At 45.2% G+C, this 26,788-nt stretch overlaps 1 protein-coding gene across 10 annotated transcripts in view; it reads right to left on the bottom strand.

Annotated features, from left to right (window-relative positions):
* Ttc7b (tetratricopeptide repeat domain 7B) overlaps positions 1-26,788 on the bottom strand; it is a 216,358-nt gene that overhangs the window by 113,842 nt on the left and 75,728 nt on the right. For all 10 annotated transcript variants that reach the window (XM_041633213.1, XM_041633216.1, XM_041633219.1 and 7 more), the window contains 2 exons: positions 5,759-5,837; positions 839-1,011 (listed from right to left, as the gene is read on the bottom strand). In XM_041633213.1, coding sequence (XP_041489147.1) covers positions 839-1,011; positions 5,759-5,837 — 252 coding nt within the window. The remainder of the gene's footprint in view (positions 1-838; positions 1,012-5,758; positions 5,838-26,788) is intronic.

The following is a 26,788-nucleotide window of genomic DNA, read 5'->3' as shown; positions in this document are numbered from 1 at the left end:
TGTCCAAATCCACACAAAACATGCAAACTGAGTAAGATGACTATGGGGGAAAGAAAGCCAGGGGTGTCACGCAAGGAGCCAGAAGCCAGGCGGCCTATCCCGCAGCGTGCTCCCTGGGGTCCCAAAGCAGCTGCCTGAAGTCTCTCAGCACCTTCTCAGTGCGGCAACATTAGTCACGAGAGTCCCTTTGCTCTTCAGAGAGACGAGGAAAGGCCACTAGGCCTTGTCCTTTACCACAGGCAGAGAGGGAACTTAATGGCTCTGAGGGGGCAGAAGCGAGTGAGTTTTTCTCAGCCTTCGTCCTTGTCTCTCCACCCTCTACCTCCTGACTCAAGCCTAAGAAGGTAGTAGCCTTCTGACCCATTTTCCTCTGAGGAAACCGAGTCCCAAACTAAAATCTTGCAAAAATCAATAAGTTCTAAAGAGACATCTCTTCTCAAGCAGTGTCCTTACACATGGTTTGGCTAAGAACAACATTTAAGAGATGGGGAGCTGCTGAAGAAATGAACGCCTATTAGCTCTGGCTATAACAGTGGCTGCTGACTGCCGCATCATGCTGGGATCTTGTGATAAACGGAGAGAGAATCCCACAGACCGGCACAGACAGTGATAGCGAGGAAGGTGGTCCAGCACTGAGCGGAGAGTAGGAGCCGACTCGGGCAGACCTCTGCTGGATGGTGAGCAGTGCTGAGTGCCTGCCTCTGCTGACCTGGTCAGTTAAGATCCTCATCTGACTTCACATGGGCAAAACCTGGCCTGTGCCCTTCTCCCTGCCCTTAACCATTTGCGCATCCCCTTCCCACCCAGAGGCCCCAGGTGAAAACACCCAGTCCCATACTTCTCTCCTGAGTAGACGCGGGCTCTGCGAGGGAGTGTGTAGGTTTTGGTGTTGGCTCCTTTCCGGAGAGGGTCATCCAGAGGTGACTGGCAGGGAGGATCCTCCAGGGGGCTCCAGTAGCTCTGCTCACACATGCCCCGTAACAAGATTTCTGCCAACTGCCTGGCTATTGTCTGGGAACACAAAGAGAGACCAGCGTGATTATTAATGTGTTTCCTATCATCCACACCATCATTATATCAGCTGTCACTATGTGTGAGACGCTACTGCAGCACTCAGAATTTGGAAGACTCAGAATCAAATGTTTACTTCTATATGAAAATCACACACATTTATGGCAAAAGAAAATATATTACACTAAACATCTGAACACTTTTTTAAAAGATTTATTTTATTTTATTTTTAATTATGAATAAGTATATTTGGGGATATGTATATATGAGCACAGGTGAAACCAAAAGCTTTGCATTCCCACGGAGCTGGAATTACCGGGGGTTGTAAGGCACGTGACATGAGTGGTGCCAGGAACCGAAGTCCAGTCCTCTGCAAGGGCAGTACCTGCACTTAACCACTGAACCATTCTCCAGCCCATGAAGAGGTGTTTCAGAAAGTTCATGCACCTCCAATTCTGTCTTGTCTACACTATACATTAACAGACTTTAGACCCAAAATAACTAAACACGTAGCTAAGCCTTTCCTAAGAACTCCTGGGTGAACTGCAGATGTTCTCATCACCCGGCAGCAGATGCTTGCTACAACTCAAACTCAGAGAAAAGCCAGGGCTGTCTTTGGGGTGTGTGTGTGTGTGTGTGTGTGTGTGTGTGTGTCTCAGCACGGCCAGGTGTACACCTGCAAACACTCCAATGCCCTATTCCTGGAAGCACTAGAGACCAGTTAGTTATGCTACCACCACGGGAGGCAGCACTTGAGTAGTGGGGTGCCCTGCTCCCAGTACACTCGGGACCTCCTGGCCCAGCAGCTCAGAAGCCAGCTTTGTGTGGAGTGAGGGCTGTAGTTTCTGATGAAAAAGGGCTTTCTACAAAGCTGGTGTGTTTCTCACCTCCCTGTGCAAACCCAGAACACCAGTGCAGATTCTATCCCAAGTCCTCTGCAACACCTCTGCCTAGAACATTACCCCAAGAGGTGTGTCCCTACTAAGAAGGGTCTTGTTGACAAAGGCATATTGATATTCTCTCCCCTTCTCCCTTCCTCTCTCCTCCGTGAGTGTGAGTGTGTGTGTGTGTGTGTGTGTGTGTGCCTACACATGTGTCTCCCCATTCCCCATTTTCAGACAGAATCCGTGATCCCAGGATATTCAATCCATAATCACCCAGAGCCGCAAAATAAAACTTCAGGCAACAGAGTTTTCCATCAGGTTTTGTGTTCTTTTGAAGAAACAAAGAGCGCTGACGTTCCCCGAGAATGAGCTTTTAAAGTAAATGTGTTCCAGAAGAGAACTTCCTAAAACTCCCCAAGGAAACCTAAATGCAACCAAATCATTAGCCTGGTGGCGTCTGAGAACCACTGGGTAAAGGCAAATTTTCTTGATTATCCCTGTGTAGAATGCACTCCCTCTAAATGTCTATAAAAATGTGAAATTAAATGAACCCAGATCATTCCGAGCTGAGCCGTCTGTAAAGATCTCATAAGAACACAATCTCCAGGACCTAAGGTACAAGCTATCTTCCTGGACCTTCCTTACTGCTTATCTCTGATCTCACTGCCATCACAGGAGCTAGAGGCTTCTGAAAGTGCCAGCCATCAGTTACCCTCTACTCACTATGGCCATGAGCTAAATGTTAGAAATAAAGAACCCACACACACCTCCCCCAGCCCCATGCACTCTGAGACTATTTTAAAGGGTACAATCCAATGGCATTTAGTACATGCACAAGGTTGTGCAACCCTCACCACTATCTAGTTCCAGGACATTTTCGTCACCCCAAAATGAAACCCTATACCTTTTAAGCTGTGGCTTCTCATTTTCCCCTCGCAAACCCTCAGAAAAACCAATGTGCTTTCTGTCTTGATGGATTTGTCTATTTAGAAGATCTCACAGAAATGGATACAAAATGGCCTCTGCGATCAGCCTCCTTTATGGAGTGCAGTATTTTCAAGATGCAGCCATGTTGTTATAGTATCCACAACTTTTATTGTCAAACAAAACAGACATGCCCCATTTTGTCCACAAATCCATCTTGTTTCCAGTTGTTGGATGTTAGAAATGGTGCCATAATGAACACTCACGGTCAAGTTTGTGTTGGAAACTGTGTTTAAATGCTTTGGCAAAAGTACCTAGGAGTGGCATGCTATGAAAATACCTTTAAATCCCTTTCTGCTATGCTTTCACATCAAATCAAGTTCACAAGACAACTTTACCATCTCATAAATACATTATACATTTGCAACTATTACCTAAAGGAAAAAAGAATCATATAGCTATGAAATAGATTTCTTGGCCCAGCCACAGACTTGCTCCACTGGAATTCCGGAACTGGAGGTAAGGACATACTGTTTGGCATTTCTCAGTAAGGTTAAGGATGTAGATCATTGGCAGAGCACTGGACTAAAACCAAAACCACATTTGGTGGTTTGAATGTAATTGGCCCCCCTAAGCTCATAGAGAATGGCACTATTGGGAGGTGTGGCTTTGTTGGGGTTGGCGAAGCTTGCGCTTCCATATTAGAGGAACTGTGTCACTGTAGGGTGGGTTTTGAGATCTTCATGTTTAAGATGCACCCAGTGTCTCAGCTGATTTCCTGTTGCCTTTAGACAAAGATGTAGACTTCTCCAGCACCATGTCTGCCTGCATACCACCATACTCCCAGCTGCCATGCTCCCCGCCATGATGATAATGGACTAAACCTCTGAAACTATAAGCTGCCACTTCAATTAAATGTTTTCTTTTATAAGAGTTGCCATGGTCATGTCTCTTCACAGCAATAGAAACCCTAACCAAGGCCTGCAGTTCCTCAGATAATTCTCATACACTCCTTTGGCTCAGAACTCATAGATTAGAAATGGGTTAAGGCACTTGATGACCCCAACAGCTGAGAGCAAAGACACACCCCAATTCAGAGTGATATAAAGTGGGGACTGTCCCCCATAGGAACACCAGATGGCGGCTGAAAGGCCCAAGGGCAGTTCTGACTAAAACATAGACTTGAGGAGGTTCCTCCCTGCTCACCTCAAGAAAACAATGGATGATATCTCTCTATCTACCTGTTGGTCTATCTTTGAGGGCCAACACAAATGGTCCATTTGAAACACTACCTACTCAGTATGCTTCAAAAGCAATTCAAATCATCGATTGAAAAGCATCATTGAATTCTAAGAATAAGTAAATTTGAGAAAAAAGATATCTGGCAACAATTTTCATGCATACAATTGCAGGTTCTTATGCCTTAAAGGACCCTAAAAATTCAAAATGCTTTGTCTGAATATAAGTAAACCAATATAAAATATTAAAGGCCTGATAAGTTCTTGGTGGGAAGTATGTATGTATGTAGAGTTACTTATCTAGTTCAACCACATATTCTAGAAAAGCCTTCTGTTCAGCTGCCTAGCACCATAAATCATATTTCCACATTCTAAAACCTTGCAGATGTCCAAATGAAGCTTTCTCTGCATTTCCCATGATATGGATATCTTAGTCTTATTCAAATGAATATTCCCAATGACAATTAAGGACAAACATGGGTAATAAAAGACAAACTGCAAATTTCTATAGGGTTGTTATATTAATTGTGATGGAGGATATTTATTAGTACAGTGAGCACTAGGCCTTCACGTGATCAAACTCTACAGAGTTTACATGAGATAGACTATCTTTGTACTTCTGAGTTTTATGGTCATATCACTATCTAAACAATCAGGACTTGAGGGTCTCATCTCCATGTTCTACCATGTTAATATGAATAAAAAGCACACATCTGACCCCTTCCACATCCAGGAAGCCTCATCCCACGTGTTTTAGGACACAAAGTGTCAAGAGAGAACACATACAGCAGGAGGCTCAGCGTCGCTGGCCATCAGGGAAACACAAGTGAACACCACGATAGCATTGTGCACTTGCTAAGAGGGCCACAAAAAAAAGATAACAAGTGCTAGCCAGACTCTGGAAAAAGCTGCTGGTGGGAATGTAAGGTGGGGTAGCTACTTTGGGAAACAGAATCTCCTCAAACTGCTCAACAGAGTTCTCATATGGCCCAATAGCTCCACTCGGAAGTACAGGGGAAGAAAGAAGATGCTGGTCCACGCAGAAACTGTACGCAAATGTTCTCATAGAAGCGTTAGCTGTAACAACCTAAGTGCCCATCAACTGAAAGGAGACTGGGTGGATTCATAAAATAGAATGTTACTTGGCAATAGAAAGAAAATACTGAGACAATATGGAAGAATCTTATGCTAAATGAAAGGGGCCAGTCACAAAAGACTACACTGCACAACTATTTATGTGAAATGTTCAAAACAGGCAAATCTAGAGAAACAGAATGTGATTAGTGACTGTCAAGAAACAGGGCAGGAGGGGGCTGGAGAGATGGCTCAGTGGTTAAGAGCATTGCCTGCTCTTCCAAAGGTCCTGAGTTCAATTCCCAGCAACCACATGGTGGCTCACAACCAACTGTAATGAGGTCTGGTGCCCTCTTCTGGCCTGCAGGCATATACAGACACAATATTGTATACATAATAAATAAATAAATATTTAAAAAAAAAAAAAAGAAACAGGGCAGGAAAAGAACGGGAACAGACGACCAGTGAGTTCCGGGTTTCCCTCAGTGATTACAATGTCTTAGACTAAGTACTCAACATGTGGGCACACTAGCTGCACAGAGTGGGTGAGTTACTGCGTGCACACAGCCTCCCGCGGTGTGTGGTGTGAGCACTCACAGGACCGGTGCCCCATGTCAGATCACTTACCATTCGCAGGTTCTGGGTCGTTCTCGTCTCCACCGCTCTGAGAAGCTCCCTAAATCTCCCAACTCCTCTCGTCAAGTTCCTGTGTGCACACAGAATTTGACAAGGTTTCCATCTGGCATGCATTAATATTAAGCATTTTATACACAAATTACAATGCATTTTTGTCTATCTAAAAGCTGTTGGCCAGAATTCAAGCAAATGCTTTTTTGTGCACATACCTGTCTGTCTTCAAGCAACTGATCTAACATTAATGGCTTGTGTGTGTGCCTTTTAGACTGAATCAAATTTCCTCAAGGAGACAAAAACCTAAAAATCAGTTCTGAGGCAAAGAAAAAAAAGATAGGAGATGTCTCACAAGAGTCTATTCTCAACTTCACTGCAGCCCCCACTATAGTGGTACTGGACTCTGTACTTTAATTGAAAAGGAGATGGTGACACTGGGCAGTTAAGGACATCAGCAAGGCACCGCATGCAATGTGGTGAGGCTTCCTGTTGAAAATTCGTGAACAGGATAAAAAGAAAAGGCGTGAAAAGGGAGGGCTGGTCTCACGTAATCACTATCTGATAAGTCCATCACATGAACCTCTAACCCTGAACTGACAAAAAGAAGCAAAGGGCCAGTTGGGCAGTGGTGGCTCACACCTTTATCCCCAGCACTCGGGAAGCAGAGGTAGGGAGATCTCTGTGAGTTCGAGGCCAGCCTGGTCTAAAAGAATTAGTTCCAGGACAGGCTCCAAAGCTACAGAAAAACCCTGTCTGGGGGTGGAGGAGAAGCAAAGGGCCAAAGGCCTCTCTGAGGGCCACTGTGTCCTGCCCAGTGCCTGAGCTTCCTGTGTGAGATCAGAACACATTCACTCATCATCCTACATGCCCCACAAAGGCATGTTTAGCAACATATTTCACTGAGGACAAATAATTTTTTTTAGAAAATCCTGGCAAATATATCCAGGCTCCACTTGTCTTCTTGGAATGCTGGGTCTGGCCTTTGGCTGGGGACACCTCCCGGCCATCTCTTTTACATTGAGCACTGCCACCATCTATGACGTAACTCAGTGATATTTATAACAGGCTCATTAGAACACATCTCATCTTTCCAGAAACCCACAGAATGGGTCAGCAGGTACAATACTGCCAGGCAGCCTCCACAGGCTGTGACAGACAACTCTTGTTTGGATGGCATTTTAAACCATGCAAAGGTATGAGATAAAAACGTGACTCTGTAAGGTACAGTCACCATGAGGGTGACTGATTCATATCCTATGCCCATGTGACTTCCAGAGCTCTCATTCACAAGAGCAGCCCAGAACCTTGAGACAGTGGCTGGCTGGCTCAGGATGTGAAGACTCCCCAGCCCCCTCAGCCACACAGAGGAGACGACAGAAGTTCAGACGTTTTGCAGTAGCATAAAAAGAGAAGCCTGTGTTCAGGACACGATCAGAGACAAGAACAAAAATTAGGAACTAGGCCTGGGACAAGCAATCTACTCTGCCTTCACCCATTTGTATGATTTGTAATCATGGGCAACAGAGTACATTGCTCTGGGCTGAGGCTCAGAGCTCTGGACTAACATGGGAGGGAGGAAAAGTGACAGCTAATGTGGGACGGGAATGGCTATGGTAGCTAACTCTATTTCCATATCGCCGACCATGTCCACCGACTGTGGACATAGAGGGCGGTGCTCTGGGCATGTCTGAAGCAGCGTCTCCGGAGACCCTGAGAGACCCTCATAAAGCACTGCTGCCGCTGTAAAATCAGACCTTGAACAAGCACTAAAAGCTAAACATCATAACTGTGGGGAGGCTACAAATAGGACCTGGTCATTTAGGACGTCTCCTGTGTCCTCTTTGCAGAATGAACTATTGATAAAGTTCTACAAGCATGGGATTTTCTAGCAGGAAATGATCACACAATCTAGCTTACAGAGACGTGAAAGGGCTTGCTCAAGTGCAAAGCCTGGCAAGAGAGCAAGCTGGGAGCTTTCCACCATGCTGTTACCACCATGGGCAGAAGAAATGTAAGTGACCCAAGAGGAGAGAACAAACTCGAATCCAAGAGCTCAGATGTGTGTTTTGTGCCGCTGATATGCAAATACCTCACACAGACAAACAGCATAAATTCTACGTTCTGGTGATGACAGCTAATGAGATGCTCCTTAGGTACTGGTTCAGACTGGAAAAAATCCCCTAGGCCAGGTAAAGACGCCTGCACTGATGGTTATGCCTTCAGTTATCTGATACACGCCGCTGGCTAGAGAAACCCAACTCCCCTTTCTGGCCGGCTGTGGTTTCTCCCATGAAGGACCGAGGCCCTCTGCTGGAAGAATGCAAAAATCTCCAGGACAGGAGGAGGCTGAGCCTGATGAGGGGAAGGCAGCTAGAGTTACTGACTCCCTAGGAAGCCTTTCGAACAAATGCAAGCTGTCTCCAGCTCTTCCCAGCTTGCTCCTGGACCATGTTCAGGATTCAGAATCAAGCTCTCCTCAGCTCAAAAGAATTCTGCTCAGAAACAAAGAATCCAGAGCAGCCGCACAATGGAGCAGGCCTGAGGCTGGGGCCTGTTTAGATGAGGGTGTCATCTGGGCAGGACAGCAGAGGAGGGAATGGCCACAAGCACCCCAAACACCAAGTTCTACAGTTCTATAGTTCTCAGGGAGCGGTCCATGACAAACAAACATCTTAAAGTCACATATTACTCAACCAATCACTTCCAATTTGCCACTGAACAGAAAAAAAAATGTAAGCTAAATATTTAATCAGAGTAACGAGGAAGAAAAAATAAATCAGCCCACAAGAATTACATTCCAAATACCATGAAATCACCCAATATGAAGGAAATGAACAAAATCCATATGATTGCCTTCATATATCCAAACCATTAGTTTGGATATCCATTAAACCCATTAAATATCTGGAACAAACTGTTGCTTAAAATTTCTACTCTAAACTGAAAACTGGAGAGCCAAGGATTTCCCCTGGTTTTGAGGGTTTCCACAGACCCTTGACATGAGGTCATTTATTCCAATTCAACGCCCTTGATTGAGACAGTGCAACGACGTCAGAATTCATTATGGCAATGTTTTTGCCGGGCGAGCAGCACACACTCTGGCAAACTGTCAGAGCTCGGGTCATCTGCACTCTGCTTCCTGAAGCTTCCTGCACTGGCTGTCTTTCCCTCAGGTTGGAGCAGCTCCAACAGCTCAGCGAAGACCAGGGAAGAGAGGGGCTGCCGTCATAGGGCCAGCTGCGTGGCCAGCCACCTGGCAGGCGATACCACTTCTGCTCTCAGTGCCACTGCTGTGCCCAGCCCAATAGGTAGAGCTGGCCAGTGTCCCACAGCCTTTGCTTGGTCTAACCATCACTTTGCACAGTGGGACGCCTCCTCTGCCCTTCAATGACTTCCACTTCTCTCCTCCCTTTACTCTCTGCTTTTTCTCTGCATTCTCTAGAACCTTACCCTCCAGGTCTCCCTGTCAGCCCCACAGGTTGCCAACACAGCTGAGAAGGTGCCAACTCTCCAGCAATTGGTCCTCCCTCTTTTTAGTTTTTAAATTAAAAATTTAAACTAACATATAAATAATGGATTTCATTATAGCACTTTCATAAATATATGTCATTGTATCTTGTTCTTATTCATCCTCTTCCCTCCTCCAAATCTCTCCACGCTCCTCTGGTTGGATCTCTTCCCCTCTCCAAAGAATGCTCCCTTCTTTTCCCCTTTTATGATCCCCTTTCTACTTTCAGCACACACACACACACACACACACACACACACACACACACCACGTGCACCTACATGCCCGCAATGCACACTTACATGCTTAAATATGGAAGAAAATGTAGTGCTTATCTAAGTATGGCTTTTTTTGCTTAATATAATGATCTCTAATTCTATCCACGTTCCTCAAACATCACCTTGTTATTCTCCACAGCAGAATGTCATTCCACTGTGTATATTTATCATATTTTCATTATACATTCTTCTGCTGAAGGAGATCAAGACTGAGTCCATATCTTGGCTATAGTGACTATCTCAGCAATGAGCAAGAACATGAATTATCTGTGGCTCATTGATTACGAGTTCTTTGGGCACATGTACGAGTCTGGTATAGCTGGGCCATATGGTAGTTCTGTTTTTAGGTTGTTGAGGACCTCTACACTGATTTCTACCAACAGTCAACAAAGGTTCCTCTTTCCCCACATCCTCACCAGCATTGCGGGCCTCTGTTTTCTTGATGACAGTCACTCTGACCACGGTGAAATGGAATCTAACAGTTTTAATTTGCATTTCCTTGATAGCTAATGATACTAAACTCTTTCTCAAATATTGATCAGTGTTTTGAGACCTGTCTACTCAGTTCAACTGCCCATTTACTAACTAGATGATTCAGGGTTCAGTTAATTTATTTGCAGTTCTTTATGCATCCTAGATTTAGTTCCTAATGTTTAATTATCAAGGATGTTCTCCCCATTCTATAGACTTGTATCCACTCTGGTGACTGCTTCCTTTGCTATAAAGAAGCTTTTTAATTTATGTGACCCTACTTGTCAATTCCTTGAAATTATCTTCTATGCCATGCAAGTCTTTTTCAGAATGTTTTTAATTATGCTGATATCTAGAAGTTTCCCTACAACAGTCTTTATGCCTCAGATCTTATATTAAGATCTCCCTTTGAACCTCTATCCTTGCGACAGGCCCCAACACCCTCTGCAGCAGTTTTTTTTTAAGGCTGAGTTCCAATTTCACACTCTTAGCATAAGCTTACAATGGCGTAATTTTTTACAATCCTGAATAGTTGTAGCTCTTTAATATTATCTCCTGTCCATGATCATATGTGCTATCAAACAAGTGGGAGACATATTCTGGAAAGAGCCGGAGCTACAACATCAGGTCATAACAGAAAACCAAGGCTGAGAGAGCCTGGAGAACTTGAGAACCTTTCAGATGGTGATGACCTAATTCAGTGTCAGAGTCAACATTTCCTTTTATTTATCCTTTTTTTTCTTGGGAGAAGAGTAGAAAAAGAAAGTTCTTTCACTATGTATTTATTTATATTTATTTGTGTGTGTGTGTGTGTGTGTGTGTGTGTGAGAGAGAGAGAGAGAGAGAGAGAGAGAGAGAGAGAGAGGGAGAGAGAGAGAGAGAGAGAGACTGAGAGAGTTTTGCCTGCATATATGTAAGTGCCCACAGAGGTCAGAAAATGGCCTCAGGTGCCCTGGACCAGTGAGTTGTCACACGGGTCCTGAGAACTGAACCCAGGTCCTCTGCAGGAGCAGCTAGTGACCTCTCCAAACCCACAATGGATTTCTAAATTCTCCACTGATTTCCAAGTTTGACTCGGGGCAGTAATGTACATTCAGCTGTCATGAAAACTCAGTTTGTGGAAGCTCCGGGTGATCAGGCAACAGCCCTTCCAGAGTAAACTCAGTTTCAATGCCTCTCTGGTTGAGAATTTCTAAGCAAAAGTCAATTACAGGATGAGCGAGTAATAGATCTCCTGAGCAAAGCAGTCTGGTCCTCTCCAGTTTCCTTCTTACTGACAGGCACTGAGGGGCTCAAGCAGTAGGTTGCTTCACCATCAATGAACAGTTTCCTACCAGGTTCCAGCAGGCCCCTGAGGATGCACTAGGGGATGCCATCTCTGCCTTGTGGAGCTCAGGTGGCTTCACACACTACAAGAATAGAAGTGTTTCCATGATACAGATCTCAAACAGCAGATGGCTATGTATCTCCTTAATCACAATGAGCCAAACAACCAAGACCACGGAAGGTGTTCTTCCTGCCTCTTCCCTCGTCTACCTCAGTAACTTTAGACTGGCGGACAGAGGGACGACATACCCTTTTAAACCCCTAAGCAAAGCTCTGTGTAGCATGGAGACCAAACAGGCTTTCCTCCTACACCGGGGCACGCACCTGGCATGATTTTAAAGCTAACAAGTTTCAGAGGGCGGTGCAGACAATAGAGATGTCCAAATCTGGAGGAGGGAAAACTTGCAGGCTGTTTAGGAAATCCCTTCTGTCCTTGTGACTCCACATGGTTCTGTTAGTCTCCAGAGTCCAAGGGACTTTTAGGCATTCTTCAAGACCAAAGCCAAGGCTTCCCATGGAAGTTTCCCGGCTTCCTTTTGAAGAGGCAGGTGTTGCTTCTTGGGGAGCTCCCAGGAGAGATGCAAACCTGTGCCTAGACAGCTCTTGCCACATGTTAGTTCACCAAACAAACTGAACACCTTGAAAGCAAACGCTCTTGTTTTATACCCACATCTGGTCTCAACAGTCTCACAAAGCTGGCAGGACACTGATAGCAAGCTAGGAAGCCCTCAAGAAAGAAAAGAGTGACCAGGGGCCTGAACTCTGAAATCTCTTTCTCTATCCCTTGGGTACAAAGGATTTTTGTGACTACTGGGAGAACAAGTAAAGCAGATTCCCACGGACCCCCACTGTGAATACTGTCACCATCTATAACAGTGGAAACACAAGATGTCCCATGTCTTCCAAAGGTCAGTGGCCCTGGGTTCCCAGCTTGAGAATCTCACTTCTCCTTCATGTCTGTAAACTTCGGCACCATCTATTCTGATAACGTCTGACATCAGAAGCAGATAGCCAAATAGAGAATAATAATAATAAAAAACCCAAACTACATACTTCCTGGTACCAAAGGATACTGACTTCTTCCTTTGAACACACTCTTCACCTCAGATCCAAGGACACGCATTTGTGAAGACAGATGGCTTCTGTAGTCAGGGGCCAGGGATCAAACCCACAACCTTGGCATCGTTAGCAAAGGGCTCTACAAACAAGCCAGCTGTAGTCTAGATATAGCGACCGAGGGTGTGGCAACCATGTCAAATGGAGATGTGAACAAGCAGGCCAGACTTCTGGATGTCTCATTGCAAACCTAATGAGAGCTGAAGTAGGCTTAACAACATTTTTTGGATGACTCCACCAACTGAGGCTTCCTCATGATAAATGTGAAGTAAAGTGTAGAACTGGTCAGCTGGCCAGGAGCACGAAGTAACGGGAAAACAACAAACCATGCCCAGAGGGTGGCTTCCAGGAGTTCATATTAAATGGACAGGTCTTAGGACATAAAGAAATCCATTCAACAAGGTATGTGAAAGAAAGCCCATAGTGACAAAGAGAGCAAGCAGCTGCAAGAGCAGCTGCAAGGACAACCTGCCCTTCTTCAAGCTGTCCTTTATAGCACCAGACCCCAAATCTCTGCAGAACATGAAACACAGGAAGATGGGTTCTATTTCAAATCCTCCTGCCTCCCAACCTTTGAGAACAGTCAAAGGACACCTACCTTCACCAAAATCCGCCTCCACAGGAAGCCAAGAAACCAATCATGTCTCTCATGAACAAAATTGCATCTCAACGCTTTACAGTTTTCCTACAGAACTATTTATTTGTAGTGTATGACTGTTTTGCCTGAATGTATGAAAGTATGGTGTATGCACGCTAGTACCCTCAGAGTTAGAAGGGGGCCCTTGATTTTCAGATGTGGGTGCTTGGAACTAAACCCAGGTACTCTGCAAGATTAGCAAGTGCTCCCCTTTTTCCACATCCTCTCCAGCATAAGCTTGTCATCAGTGCTTTTGATCTTAACTATTCTGACAGGTGTAAGATGGAATCTCAGAGTTGTTTTGATTTGCATTTCCCTGATGACTAAGGATGCTGAGCATTTCCTTAAGTGTCTTTCAACCATTTGACATTCCTCTGTTAAGAGTTCTCTATTTAGATCTGTACCCCAATTTTTATTGGATTATTTAGTCTTTTGATGTCTAGTTTCTTGAGTTTTTTGTATAATTTGAAGATAAGTCCTATGTCAGATGTGGGGTTGGTGAATCTTTTCACATTCTGTAGGCTGCTGTTTTTATCTTGTTGACCACTCCTCCATTGCTGGTGGGAGTACAATCTTGTACAACCACTTTGGAAGTCAGTATAGCAGTTTCTCAGAAAATTTGGAATTAATTCACCTCAAGACCCAGCAATACTACTCTTAGGCATACACCAAAAGGCTGCACACTCACACCACAAGGACATTTGCTCAACTATGTTCATAGCAGTATTATTCATAATAGCCAGAACCTGGAAACAACCGGGATGCTCCTCAACCAAAGAATGGATAAGGAAAACGTGGTTCATTTACACAATGGAGTAATACTCAGCAGTAAAAACAATGACATCTTGAAATTTGCAGGCAAATGGATAGGACTAGAAAAAGTCATCCTGACCCAGAAAAAAAAAACTATAATATGTACTCACTCATAATCAGATAATAGACATAAAGTACAGGGCAACCAGCCTACAGGCCACAACCCCAGAGAGCCTAGGTAATGAAGATGGTCCTAAGAAAGACATACATGGAGCCACCTAAGAAGGGGGAAAAAGATAAGATCTCCTGAGTAAATTAGGAGCATGGAAGGTGGGGGGGGCGGTGGAAGGGATGGGGAGAGGGTAGAAGAGGAGTGGGCAGAAATGTATAGCACATCCTTATACAAATTATTAAAAAGAGAAGAATTTAATTTAAAAAAAAGAATAGCAAGTGCTCTTAACCACTGAGCAATCCCTCCATCCCCCAATGATCTTTAATTTAACCCCAGAAGCCCATTAGAATGCAATAAATATGTGGATTCCTTAGTGTAATAACTTTTTAACAAACTAACCATATAAATCTATCACAGGGGAATTCACACTTCAAAATGTATTTGTTTAGAATCCTTACGTTTATCTGTAAACTTAACCTGAGAGATGAGACAGTGGTGAGGACGCTGGAGCCAAACATCATGGCTTTAAATCTCCTGTAAGGGGAACCTCTGTCCCAGTTCTCTTGCCTGTCTTTACAGCTTCGATTTGCTGTAAAAACAAAGTCAGTTAAGCACACGCAGGAAGTGTTTTGTAAGCGCCAACCACTGCTGAGACTATCCTTTATGCTGGCTAGTTTTATGTCGATGCCAGCTCAAGTCATGGAAGGAGAAACCTTACTGAGAAAATGCCCCCAACAGACTGGCCTATAGACGAGCCTGTAAGCATTTTCTTGATTGATAGATTGATAATTGATGTAGAAGGGCCCAGGTCACTGGGCAATGAAACCCCTGAGCTGGTGGTTCTGGGTGCTATCAGAAAGCAGTCTGAGCAAGCCATGAGGACATGGCCTCTCCATCAGTTCCTGCCTCCACGTTTCTGCCTTGAGTCCCTGCCAACTTCCCTGGATGGACTACAAGTTGTAACCAATCTTTTCCTCCCCAAGTTGCTTTTGATCAGTTTTTAATCACAGGAAAACCCTAAGACCTCCTCCAAACTCTACCACTGGGGAAGAGGAGGATACTAGAATGTACCTTCTATCAATTTATAACACATGAAAACCTTTATTTCTTTAGAACCATTAAATTAATTAATTAATTAATTTTGGTTTTTTGAGACAGTCTTTCTCTGTAGCTTTGGAGCCTGTCCTGGAACTTGCTCTGTAGACCAGGCTGGCCTTGAACTCACAGAGATCCACCTGCCTGTCTCTGCCTCCTGAATGCTTCAATTATAAGTGTATGTCACTACTGCCTGACAGAATCATTTAATTTTGAAGAAAAAATGGCATTCCCTGGTTGAGCCACTTAGTCACTTTGCTAGCTGTTGAAAACCAACAACGCAAATGAATAGCCCAGGAGACTGATTGACAGGTTTAACTTATGATAATTAAAGACAGAAGCTGGGTCAATGAGATGGGAAAGGTGGTAAAAAGTCATGGCACACACATGCCTAGATGCAAGCACGTACATAGGTATGTACATGTGTGCACACACAGACAAGACAGGTGATATCATGTGAAGCAAAGAAGAAACTTTCATGTCCTTGTGCTCACTCTCTGGGAAGATGATGGGGACATCTCCTAGGAGACCGGCGCTCTGGGGAAGAGGGCAGAGTTTCCCACAAAGGCTATAAGGTGGGGCCCAGACAATCCTAACACTGAACATGAGGGGACTCACAGGTGTTTAGAAGGGGAATCTTTACTGTGATTTCTTAGCTTAGACATTTGAAGACCACTCTGAACTAGTGAAGAACAAGCACAGACTAAAACATCTGGCAATGAAATCCCAAGTTTTCTAAGTCTGTAATGAGAAGAGGAGAGGCGAGTCCCAGACCACTATATGCACTTCTACCAGGATAAGGGCCTGCTCAGACCCACCTAGTCTGGAAGACAGGCTGTGCCTATACTCTGCGCTGTCAGGTGAGCCCAGTCGATTACACAGAGTGTCACTGAACAGCAGGCCAACTTAGTATTTACTGTAAAAGGCAATGATAGTGAAGAAGGCAGACATGTTCATGTTCCAGCCCTGACCACTCATCAGTGCTGCGCAGCAGAGTCACAGGGCAGGCACTCTTCATGGCTCGGTGATCTCCCAGGGCCTCCGCCGGGCAAGCAGAAAGGAAAGAAGCCCTTCCGAGTGAACCACACGTGCTCACACTCAGAGTTCAGGGTCCTTCAGTTCCGTGAGTGGAAACCAGGGGCTGCATATCCAAATGAACAGAGCACAATATTGCAGAGCTAAGACAAATGAAAAAAGAAATCTAAGAGAGCATTTGGAAGAACGTAACATTTGTAGGCTTTAAAGAATCATGTCCCTAAGGGCTCCAAGGATTTGAACAGAGGGGGTAACACAGGGCCCAGGATAGGAAGTGGTGGAAACCGAAGGGCAGCCTTTAGTCCTAAGCCCAACGCTACCCACAAGCGGCCTACAGGCACCTGATTACTAACCAGCAGAAAGGAAGGACTCCGACATTGAATTGTTGAGTAAAATGCCCAGTGCTCTCTTTGGGGAAAGAAGGAAGCAGAACCTTGAGGCAGCAAAGGGCCTGTGGAGCTGACCCAGATACTTGCTGGACTGGGACTGGCTAATAATCTGAAATGAAAGAGGGAGCAAAGGGCAAAGTTGAGAGTGGTCATGAGAAGGGATGGAAGGAAGGGAGCATGGGATGTGAGATACCTGGAGACATGGACCTGGAGGAAAGAACCGGATGCCAGACAAACCCACGGAGAAGGAAGAATGGCTCACTAGCTGTCTTGCTTTCCCTCACCTGAGAAAAGGAACAAGTGCCTCTGCCTGATGGGGAGGAGAAAGCACCCAGAGCTCTGACCTGCTTCTTAAAACATATCATCCTCGCATCCCCCAACCATTTGCCAACTCCCCCACCTACCAGCTGGCCCTCTATTGCACATATAAACATTTACTGGCTGAAAGCCAAAAGCAGGCACTATGATGTTTGGTTTAATAATAAACTTGCAAAATCAAAGCTGATTTCCTTTATATGCTGTATCAAATTCTTCTCATGCACAGTTTTACACATGAAGATAGAAAAAAATGTCCATGGCCACCAAGCCAATAAACAGAAGACCAGAAGACTTGGGATTGAACCTAGGCTCAGTATAGTTCTAGTGCTAGAAAGCAGAAAGAAAGCTCTGTCATGCGGACAGACCAGCCACAAAATGGAGAACACAGCTAATTTATACAACCCGAAGCCAAGCTCACTCCGGAGGCAGGAGATGAGAAAGAAGAAGGATTCAGGCTAGACCTTAGAGCTAGGAGGATGAGGGAAGTTCGGCTGGATGGTCTCAGGCTCAGGGCCCTGCTCAGAAGGCAGGGTCAGCTGACAAACCCAACGCTGCTCTGACTGGATAGTGGAGATGCAGTCTGTATGCCCACTGCCAGGACAAGCTTCTAGAGAATGTTCTCCACCACACAGTGCTCTCCCTAGACAGAGCTCGCAGTCAGTCCTGGAGAAGGTGGTCAGGTTTCCCAGCACATGGTAGGAAAGGCCCGCGGCATGATCTCACTTGTGCCGCCCTCTCCTCTGAGAGAACCCACAAGTCTTGCTCCTCTGGGCACAGCTTGGTCTCCAGAGGCTGGGACAGTAGCAGAGCCTGCTGGATGCCTACCCTCTGGCTGCCAGTGAACATATCCTGAGATAATGTCACTACCAAGGAACCGCAGGTCACATCACCTGCTATCACTGAGATGCCCTAGCCATCCTTCCACGTGGCTTCCCACCCACCCACCTGCTGAGACAGGCAGCGAGGCAGGCTGAGGGGACCTTGACGCCTGCTCTTATTCCTGCCCTCTCTGGATTCTGCTCTGTTCTACTTTTAACTGACCCCCCCCCCCCCGCCCGGGTTATTTTCTAAGCTTTCTCCTGTATAAAATGCTGTACAAAAGAAAGCCACAGAAAGCAAACTTGTCATTGGGGGTTTATTACAGGGCAGGAATCCTTGTAATCACCATGCAAGCATATGACAGGACAGACTATTACCGCTCACCCTACCCTAATAAACAGATCTTTAACAGCCACAGGTGACGACCAAAGGTGTCTAAGAAAGCAGAGAGCAAGCCAGTGAGCAGTGCTGCTGCATGGCTCTGCTCCAGCCCCTGCCTCCCGGTGCAGCCTAGAGTTCCTGTCCTGCCTTCATGTGAGGATGGGCTGTGCAGGGGCCTAAACCAGACAAACCCACCCCTCCCAAGCCGCTTGCTTATCACAGCAACAGAAATCCCAGCTAAGACACTCACTTAGTTCCCTGAATGAGAGTTTATGAACTCAAACATATATTTCTGTTGTAACTTCTAGCCTTGCTGAAATTCTAATTACTCCATATTTGGCCAAAGTCCTTGTCACATGATTTAGAGGACTTCAATAGCGTCTTAGATGTCTGGACTCATGCAAAGATATACAAGACTCAATGGGAGAGAATATATCTGTGGAATGGAATAAAAGTTCTCTTTACTGGGATATGATGGTCTAGGAGACAAGGATGCTCAGTGCCAATGGGTCAGTCACCTTGGCCAGCTCTTCCCACCCATACCTTACAAATACCTCTTGACTTCATACTGATGTTTCCAATTCAATCACTCACACTTATGACCATGATTTTCCTTTGGCCATTTCTATGTTACATCTGTATGCTAAGAATTCTAGTTCTCAAGGATAGAAGGGACAATAAGATCAGGGAATCCACGACTATCCAATTGCTTTACTCTAACTTGCATGACAAAGATGCAGACTAAGAACACCACTACTAACTGTAATTACTGGGAGTCTGTAAGTCACCTCCACTTTCTGCATATGATGTCAACATTCTCTTTGCATTTTAAATTCATGCACTATGTGCATTTGTACATTGACTGTATCCACTATGAGAGATACAAAGAATAGAAAAGTATAACCCATGCTCAGAGAAATTCATTCTAAATTGGCCAACATGAAGACTTCTACATAGCAGTCATATGGTCAAAGGATGTATAAAAATGACTTTTAAAACACAGCTGATATGGTGCATTTGCTGGTAGGAAACACTAAAGAGATGAAAAAGGGAGACCTGAGTTCAAGTCAGCCTGAGCTACATGAGGCCTTGTCTACAAATAAACTAATGACTAAACACAGGCATTCCCTACAGTAAGTAGAACTGTAGGCAGGCTTAGTAGGAGCTTTCAGATGACAGAATAAAAGTGAACAGAAATTCCTCAATACAGAATGGAGACAAAAGAAAACTGAAGAGCAACATACAAAACCCAAAAGAGAGGCAGGAAAGCACCCAAATAGTTACCCCACCTAGGGGAGAGCAGGAAGGTAAACTGACTTCTTATCAGGCCCCGGGGAGATGTATCCAGGGTGCTGAAAGAAAAACTGCCCACCGTGTCCAGTAAAACTCCCTGAAACTAGCAAAGGAAAGGGACTCTCGGAAAACAGGAAGTGACAGAGTCTGTAAAGTACAGACCTGGCCAACCCGAAATCTTAAGGAAGCCCTTCAGTCTACAAGGAAATGTCAGCAGATGGTAAGACGAATCCCCAGAATAAGCTAATAACAGCAGCTAAATGTCACTGTGTGGGTAAATAGAAAAGATTACATCGCTTCCTTGTCTCTCTCTCTAAAACTTCTACATTAAGAAGATGACACAAAGGGAAGCTAGTATATCGTATTGCTGTGTCTGTGACATAAAGACACTAACAGTGTCACGATGAAGGGAGAGGCTCAGCAGTTAGCCGTGGCAGCTCTTCCAGAGGACCCAGGTTTGATTCCCAGCACCCACATGGTGGCTCATGATCTTCTGTAACTCCAGTCTCAGAGGACACAACACCCTCTTCTGGCCTCCGTGGGCTCTGCTAATCATCCATAAAATCAATTTTGAAAAAATAATTTTTTAAAAGGGAGAAAATGATACTATGTTGAGTAAATTAAGTCATCACTAATGTGGAAGATGCTTGGTGAGATGATTTAGCAGGTAAGGGTACTTGCTGCCAAGCCTGATAACCTGAGTTGTTATCTGGGACCCCACATGATTGACAGAAGAGAACCAACTCTTGTAAGTTGTCCTCTGACCATACGCATACCAGGGGAATAAAAATGTAACTAATATAAGAGAAATATTGTGATAATAAACATGCACACTATAATCCATAGAGGAGCACATCTGTAGTTCTCCTGCTCAGGTGGCTGAGGCAAGAGAATCACAAGTCATATCGTGGTCAACACAGTAAGACAAAAACAAACAACAACAGAAAACAAAGAACAACCCCCAGAGACACATAGACAAATAACAAAAGAGTCACCGTAAAGTCGATCATTTCAATAATTATATCAGATACATTATGATTAAATACTTAATTGAAAAACCAAGCTAAATTTATGGGATTTAAAAAGCAACCCTGACCAGGCCGTGATGGCGCACGCCTTTAATCCCAGCACTCGGGAGGCAGAGGCAAGTGAATCCCTGTGAGTTCGAGGCCAGCCTAGTCTATAAGAGCTAGTTCCAGGACAGGCTCCAAAGCTACAATGAGAAATTGTCTCAAAAACAACAACAACAACAACAAGTAATCCCTGTACACTGGGCACTATAGAATATCAACGGCAGTGGTGGGCTGTGCGTGCATGCGCTGGTGTGCACACATGTGGAAGCCAAAGGATGTGAGCTCCTCAGAAGCTGACACCACTTAACACTTTTGAGACAGGGCTTTCCATTGTGCCCTAGGCTTGGAGATTCAGCCAGGTTGGCTGTAGAGCACACTCCAGGGACTGTCCTGTTTCCATCTCCCTAGATTACAAGCACAGACCACCAGGCCTGGCCTTTAAATATGGGCACTGGCCTCAAACTCCTTGCAGGTACATTATAAATGAAGCTATCTATCTCCCCAGCTACTTATAAAATATACTTTAAAAATTATTTTTTATTTTTATTTTTGTGTGTGTGTGTGTGTATGTGTGCGCATGCACATGTATGCAAGTAGATGTGGAAGACGGAGGCCAATGTTCAGAGTCTAGTTCAATGGCTCTCTCATTTTTTTGATTGGTTAATTAATTAATTTGAAATTATTTTTAATTTATGTGTATGTGTGAGTAAGTTGCTGCACGTGTGCTTGTGCCCGTAGAGGCTAGAAGATGGCATCAGGTTGCCTGAAGTTGGGTTGCAGGCAATTGTGAGTTGCCAGATATGGATGCTGGGAATTGAACCCTGCTGCTCTGGAAGAGCAGCAAGCTCTTTACCACCGCGCCACCTCTCTACTCCTCTACTTTATTTTTAGATAAACTTGAACACAATGACTTGACTGGACAGACTGACTGGCCAGTTAAGTCCCAGGGATCCTCTTGTCTCTACCTTTCCAGGGTCACAGTATCTAACTTTCTAGAAAACATTTTTTTTTCTTTTGTTTTTTTGAGACAGGTTTCTCTGTAGCTTTAGAGCCTGTCCTGGAACTAGCTCTGTAGACCAGGCTGGCCTCGAACTCACAGAGATCCGCCTGCCTCTGCCTCCTGAGTGCTGGGATTAAAGGTGTGCGCCACCACCACCCAGCAAAACATTTTTTTTTTTTAGAGAAATGAAAGCCATTCTAAACGGAGAGCCACGGGGTGGAAGCATCTGTTGTTGTAAACTTTAGGTTTTCGTGTGCACATAATGAAGCCCAAATTGATCCAGAGATTCACAGAAAACACTCACAAGATGTCTATCTGATATCCAGAATGTGTAAAGAATTCTTACCTCTCAATAAGAAAACCCAATGGAAAACAGAGCAAAAGTCTCAGTAGATACTTCCCCTCTGAACAGATACTGCACTGCAGAAGACAAAGGGATTGCTAATAACCTCGTGAAAGCTGCTGGTATCGTTACTCTTTAGTAAACACACATTAAAAGGAATGATACGACAATTTTATTACAGTGGCTCTAATTAAAAAAGCTGACAGAATCTAATGTTAAAGAGAATGAAAGAAAGCTGGAACGCTAGTTAATTGCTGGTGTAAATTTAAAATGAAATTGCCACTTTGGAAAGAGTTGATTGATTGCCTAAGAAACTAAACAAACTTAACCAATTCCTTACCTGTGAATGCACACAAAGGAATGAAGCATTCCCCAAGGTTTATACACGAATGCTCATAGTGTCATTTTCTATAGGGGCCCATAAACGACAACAGTCTGACTGTCCATCAGATGGTGAATGGGTCAGTAACACGTAGCTAACGATACATTGGAAGGACAACTTGCATCCGAGGACCGGAATATGGCTCGGTCAGTAAAGTGCTTGCTTTACAAGTGTTTGCTCAGGTCCCTCCAAGCCATGCAACAAGACGGACACAGTGGCATTCACCTATAATCCAGCAAAGGTAAGATGGGACAAAAAGACAGGACAGCTTGCAGGCCAGGTAGCCTCGCCTACACAGCAAAGTTCCAGGCCATTGAGAGACCTCCTGAGGAAAGGCTCCTAAGGAATGATACTCAAAGGTGCCCTCTTACTTCCATTTGAATGCACACACACATACACATACATATCCATTCATACAAGCGAACACATCAACTTGTACACACAGGCAAGCACAAACGAATACACGGGCGTGCATGCACACACGCACACACAGAAGAATGCCATTCTGATGCATTAACTTTCATATTGAAAGAAGTGAGAAGCACCAGACTACATACGCTGTATTTACATAAAATTTCTACTAAAAGAAAAGCCTTAGAGACAGAGCCCCTGCAGTTGCCTGGGGCTAGGAGTAGGACTGGAGATTGTAGTCAGTGAAGTCATTTCAAGATTCAAAGGAACCAGCTACTAGGGCCCATCAACCAGCCAGCTCAGAGACAGCGAGGATACAAATGCTGCCAAAAGGAGGTAGAAGGAAAAAGATGGAGAAGAAAGGTACAGTGTGTTCACGCCAACTCAGAGAATTACCACCGAAAGAACTCTGCATAACAACTGAAGACACAAACCTAAAATAGAGGGGAAGGTGGAAATACCAAATGTCAATTGAAAACACTAATTCATTAGTCTTCAAATCTTCTCATTAGAAGCAGGGTTTTGCCTGGAGAACAGAGACACAGGCTTCCTTCTTGGTGGACAGAGCTAGAGCTGACACTGTCCTATCAAGAAAAATGCAAGGGGCCTGTAAGACAATAGACAATCCCTCCTCTTTTTAAATAAAAATTTCTAGTAAAGCCTAAGAAAAGTCATAAATTATCTCAGTATGTTGCAGCCATTTTCTGAGGGTTAGCTTGGCCTTTCCTTCTATAGTTTTAAGTGTTGGCTAAAAATATTTCTGCAAAACAAGAATGAAGAGGAAAATGGCAATGGAGGGGGAAAAGGAACTATCCCTGGAGAGGAGTGGGGCCTCTGCCCCTCTCCCTGTAAAATGTTAATGTACTTGACACCTGAGCTAGGGAAGGCAGCAGGCTCGTGAGGTTCACCGGAGTAGCCATGGCCACTCTGCGTACATCTCTAAATTGCCAGGACTGCTCCCCACACTCTGGCGGGCTCCAAGGGCAATAACTGGCTTCCTTTTGCCCAGACAGGACGTGAACTCCTCTTTCCAGTACACCTGTGTCATTTCAATGGTCTACTCTTGAGACATGCCTACAAAGGCCACTCTTGAGTCTCATGAGTCTCTGTATACAACTTCACCCCATAAGGTTTCAACTACATGCTTAAAGGCTTCAAAAAATTAGGGTCTTGGAAAATGTGGGAGCAAATGTCCTCAGGCACTAGAGCCATGGCAATTCTTTCCCAACTGAAGAAGTCTGCACAGTCCAGAAAGAGTAGATGCCATCAGAGCCTGCCTAAGGCATTACAATAATGCAGTATTATCACAGACATCCTCCAACCTCAGAGGTAGGGAAGAGAGCAAAAGATACCAGAATAGATTCCATCTTGCTGGAGTCAAAGAAACTCCGATACTGTGGCAGCTTGCAGGGAAATGTCCCCTATAGACTCACGTATTTGAGCACTTGATCCCCAGTGGCACTATCTGGGAAATTACAGAACCTTTAGGAGGCAGAGCAATACCTGAGGGAATATGTCACTACAGGTGGGCTTTGAGGATTTATAGCATTGTCTGACTTCCTGCCTGCACTCTCTGCTTCCTGTGTGTGGTTGAGATGTGTGTTCTTGCTTCCTCAGGATTCTGGACTCTAGCCCTCTGGAACAGAAGGCCGAAATCAACTCTTCCTTGTAGTAATAAGGGCGGCGGGGCTGCGTTCCCAGCACCCAGGCTGCCTGCTCGGCTAGCTTATGCCTGAAATAACACACAAACTGTATTCATTTAAACACTGCTTGGCCCATTCTCTTCTAGGCTAATTCTCACATATTAATTTAGCCCATTTCTAATCATCTGTGTGTAGCACCCCTAGGTGCGCTTACCGGGGAGATTCTAGCCTAGTCCATCCTGGGTTGGAGCTTCATGCTGGGAGCGGGGCATGGCGTCTCTCTCAGGCATCTGCTCCCAAGAGGAGAGCTGTCGAGTCTGACCTCACTTCCTCTTCCTCCCAGCGTTCTGTCCTGTCTACACTTCCCACCTATCTTCTAACCAATAAAATGGGCCAAGGCAGTTCCTTTATTAGCCAATGACCTTCCTCCATCACTTCCTTAAGCTATTCTTGTCATGGGCTTTATCACTGCAGCAGAAAGGTAACTGATACAGATACTCAACCCGTTCCATCCTCCTTCAACAAAGTGAACTGCTTAGGGGACCACCCAGCGGCCTCAGCACACCTGGCTGTCCACAGGTAAGAGGTGAGAGCAGAAGCCCAGGCTCCAGGAAGCCGGTCCAGGCCACCTTTTCTTTCTCTGCTCCTCTCAGCACAGCATTCAGCGTCTCTGCTGACAAGGACACATTGAACGAACTACTTCTAAGGAAGATATACAATAATGAGATAGGAAGCCACAAGCCATAGCTAACCCAGTCCAAAGCCAGGCACTGTTGAAGGAGCAGATCTGTCACCAAACAAAACAGTGAAAAGTTCCTGCCCAAGTAGTATCCCTTAATAAATGGAGGCAGACACAAGCAAGTAAACAAACAAACCAAAAAACAAAACAAAGAACAACCTGGACAAAGAACTAACAAACTCCTTCTGCTGCTTGGGTCAACTTTCAATTGTCTTCCCCTGGACACCTAATAAAGGAAAGATACCATTCATGTTACCAGACGACATTGCATACTGTAGTAATGACCCCTGATTAGTAACTTACATCTGGACCAGGAGGACTTGCAGAAACCTGGTGGATATAGTGGCTTTGGGTACCATTTACACTCAGCAGGCGCTACTGAAGGCTCTGAAATCCCAGGCCAGGCAGAAGCACACTTCCTCAGTGTGAGCCTCACTCACACCCCTGAGCCTGACAGAAGAGGGACAGAAAGCAGCTCTGGACAGCCGAGGCCTAGTGAAAGAACATTCGCAGGGAAATACATCCTGACGCTGGTCTCTGGACTCTTGTGCAGGCATCTGGACTGATGGGTCCTCTTCTAGTTTTCTTTGGGTTGCTGTGATAAAACACTCTGACCAAAAGCAACTTGGGTTGAAAACAATTTATTTGGCTTACACTTCCAGGTCACAACTAATCACTGAGGAAAGTCAGGGTAGGAACTGGAGCAGGAACTCAAGACTCTGTGAAGGAACGCTCCTTGCTGGCTGACACCCAGGCTCTGCTCAGCTAACTTCCTTATATGGTCCAGACCTTCCTGTCTAGGGATGGTGGCTCCAGAGCTCCCCCACATCTGTCAGGACATGGTATAGGTCCACATGGCCCAGGCCATCTCTCAGTTGAGACTCCCTCAGATGACTCAGGTGGCGTCACGCTCACAGCTGAAGCTAACTAGGACAGGACAAGTGAGCTCTGCACCATCCTGATAGGTCAATGTCTGTCAGAGCTGCTGGGAGGCACTGTTCATCCTGATAGGTCAATGTCTGTCAGAGCCGCTGGGAGGCGCTGTTCATTCTGATAGGTCAGTGTCTGTCAGAGCCCCTGGGAGGCGCTGTTCATTCTGATAGGTCAGTGTCTGTCAGAGCCCCTGGGAGGCGCTGTTCATTCTGATAGGTCAGTGTCTGTCAGAGCTGCTGGGAGGCGCTGTTCATTCTGATAGGTCAGTGTCTGTCAGAGCCGCTGGGAGGCGCTGTTCAGAGCGAATTTGTTGCCGATTAGACAAAAGCTGGCTGGCGAGGGGAAGAAAGCAGACAAAGCAGGCTGGCCTGGTTGGACATGCCCCCGAGGACTTGTCACTCATGCCTTTGCCCTACCTCATTAGCGACTAGTCACTGCCCATTTCGGGCCTCTCATTTGCTCAGAAAAGGAAAACAAACTCCCCCAGACCAACAAATCTAGGGCAAGTCCATCTGAACATGGCTCAGTATTGTGGCTATTTTAAGGCATGATGATGGAATTCCTCTCTGAAAGCAAGGGGCATAGCTAGCTGCTTACCACCTTATCCCAGAGCTCAGGGCAGGCGCTGGTCAGCACTAGGCTGGCAGGTGACTGCCACAACAATCTGAAATTCAGTGGCGGTGAGTGACACTCCCACCTACGCCATGTGCTCCTGGCATCGTTTCCTCACATCCCCAGCACAGTCCAGAACTGGTCTGCACTATCACTGGGACATGAGGGCTCTCCAGGGCAATCGACCTCCAGTTCCATTAAGAGTTATTAGTAAGTGGTCCCCAAACATCAAGTTACCTCTGATTTTAAGGCACTACATTATATGATTTTCTTCTAAAGGAAAATCTACAAGAAGAAAAG

This window comes from Microtus oregoni, unplaced genomic scaffold (genome assembly GCF_018167655.1).
Source record: "Microtus oregoni isolate MIOR12 unplaced genomic scaffold, Mior012 000043F_ref0000047, whole genome shotgun sequence".
Lineage (NCBI taxonomy): Eukaryota > Metazoa > Chordata > Mammalia > Rodentia > Cricetidae > Microtus > Microtus oregoni.
This window is presented reverse-complemented; position numbering and strand designations above follow the sequence as displayed.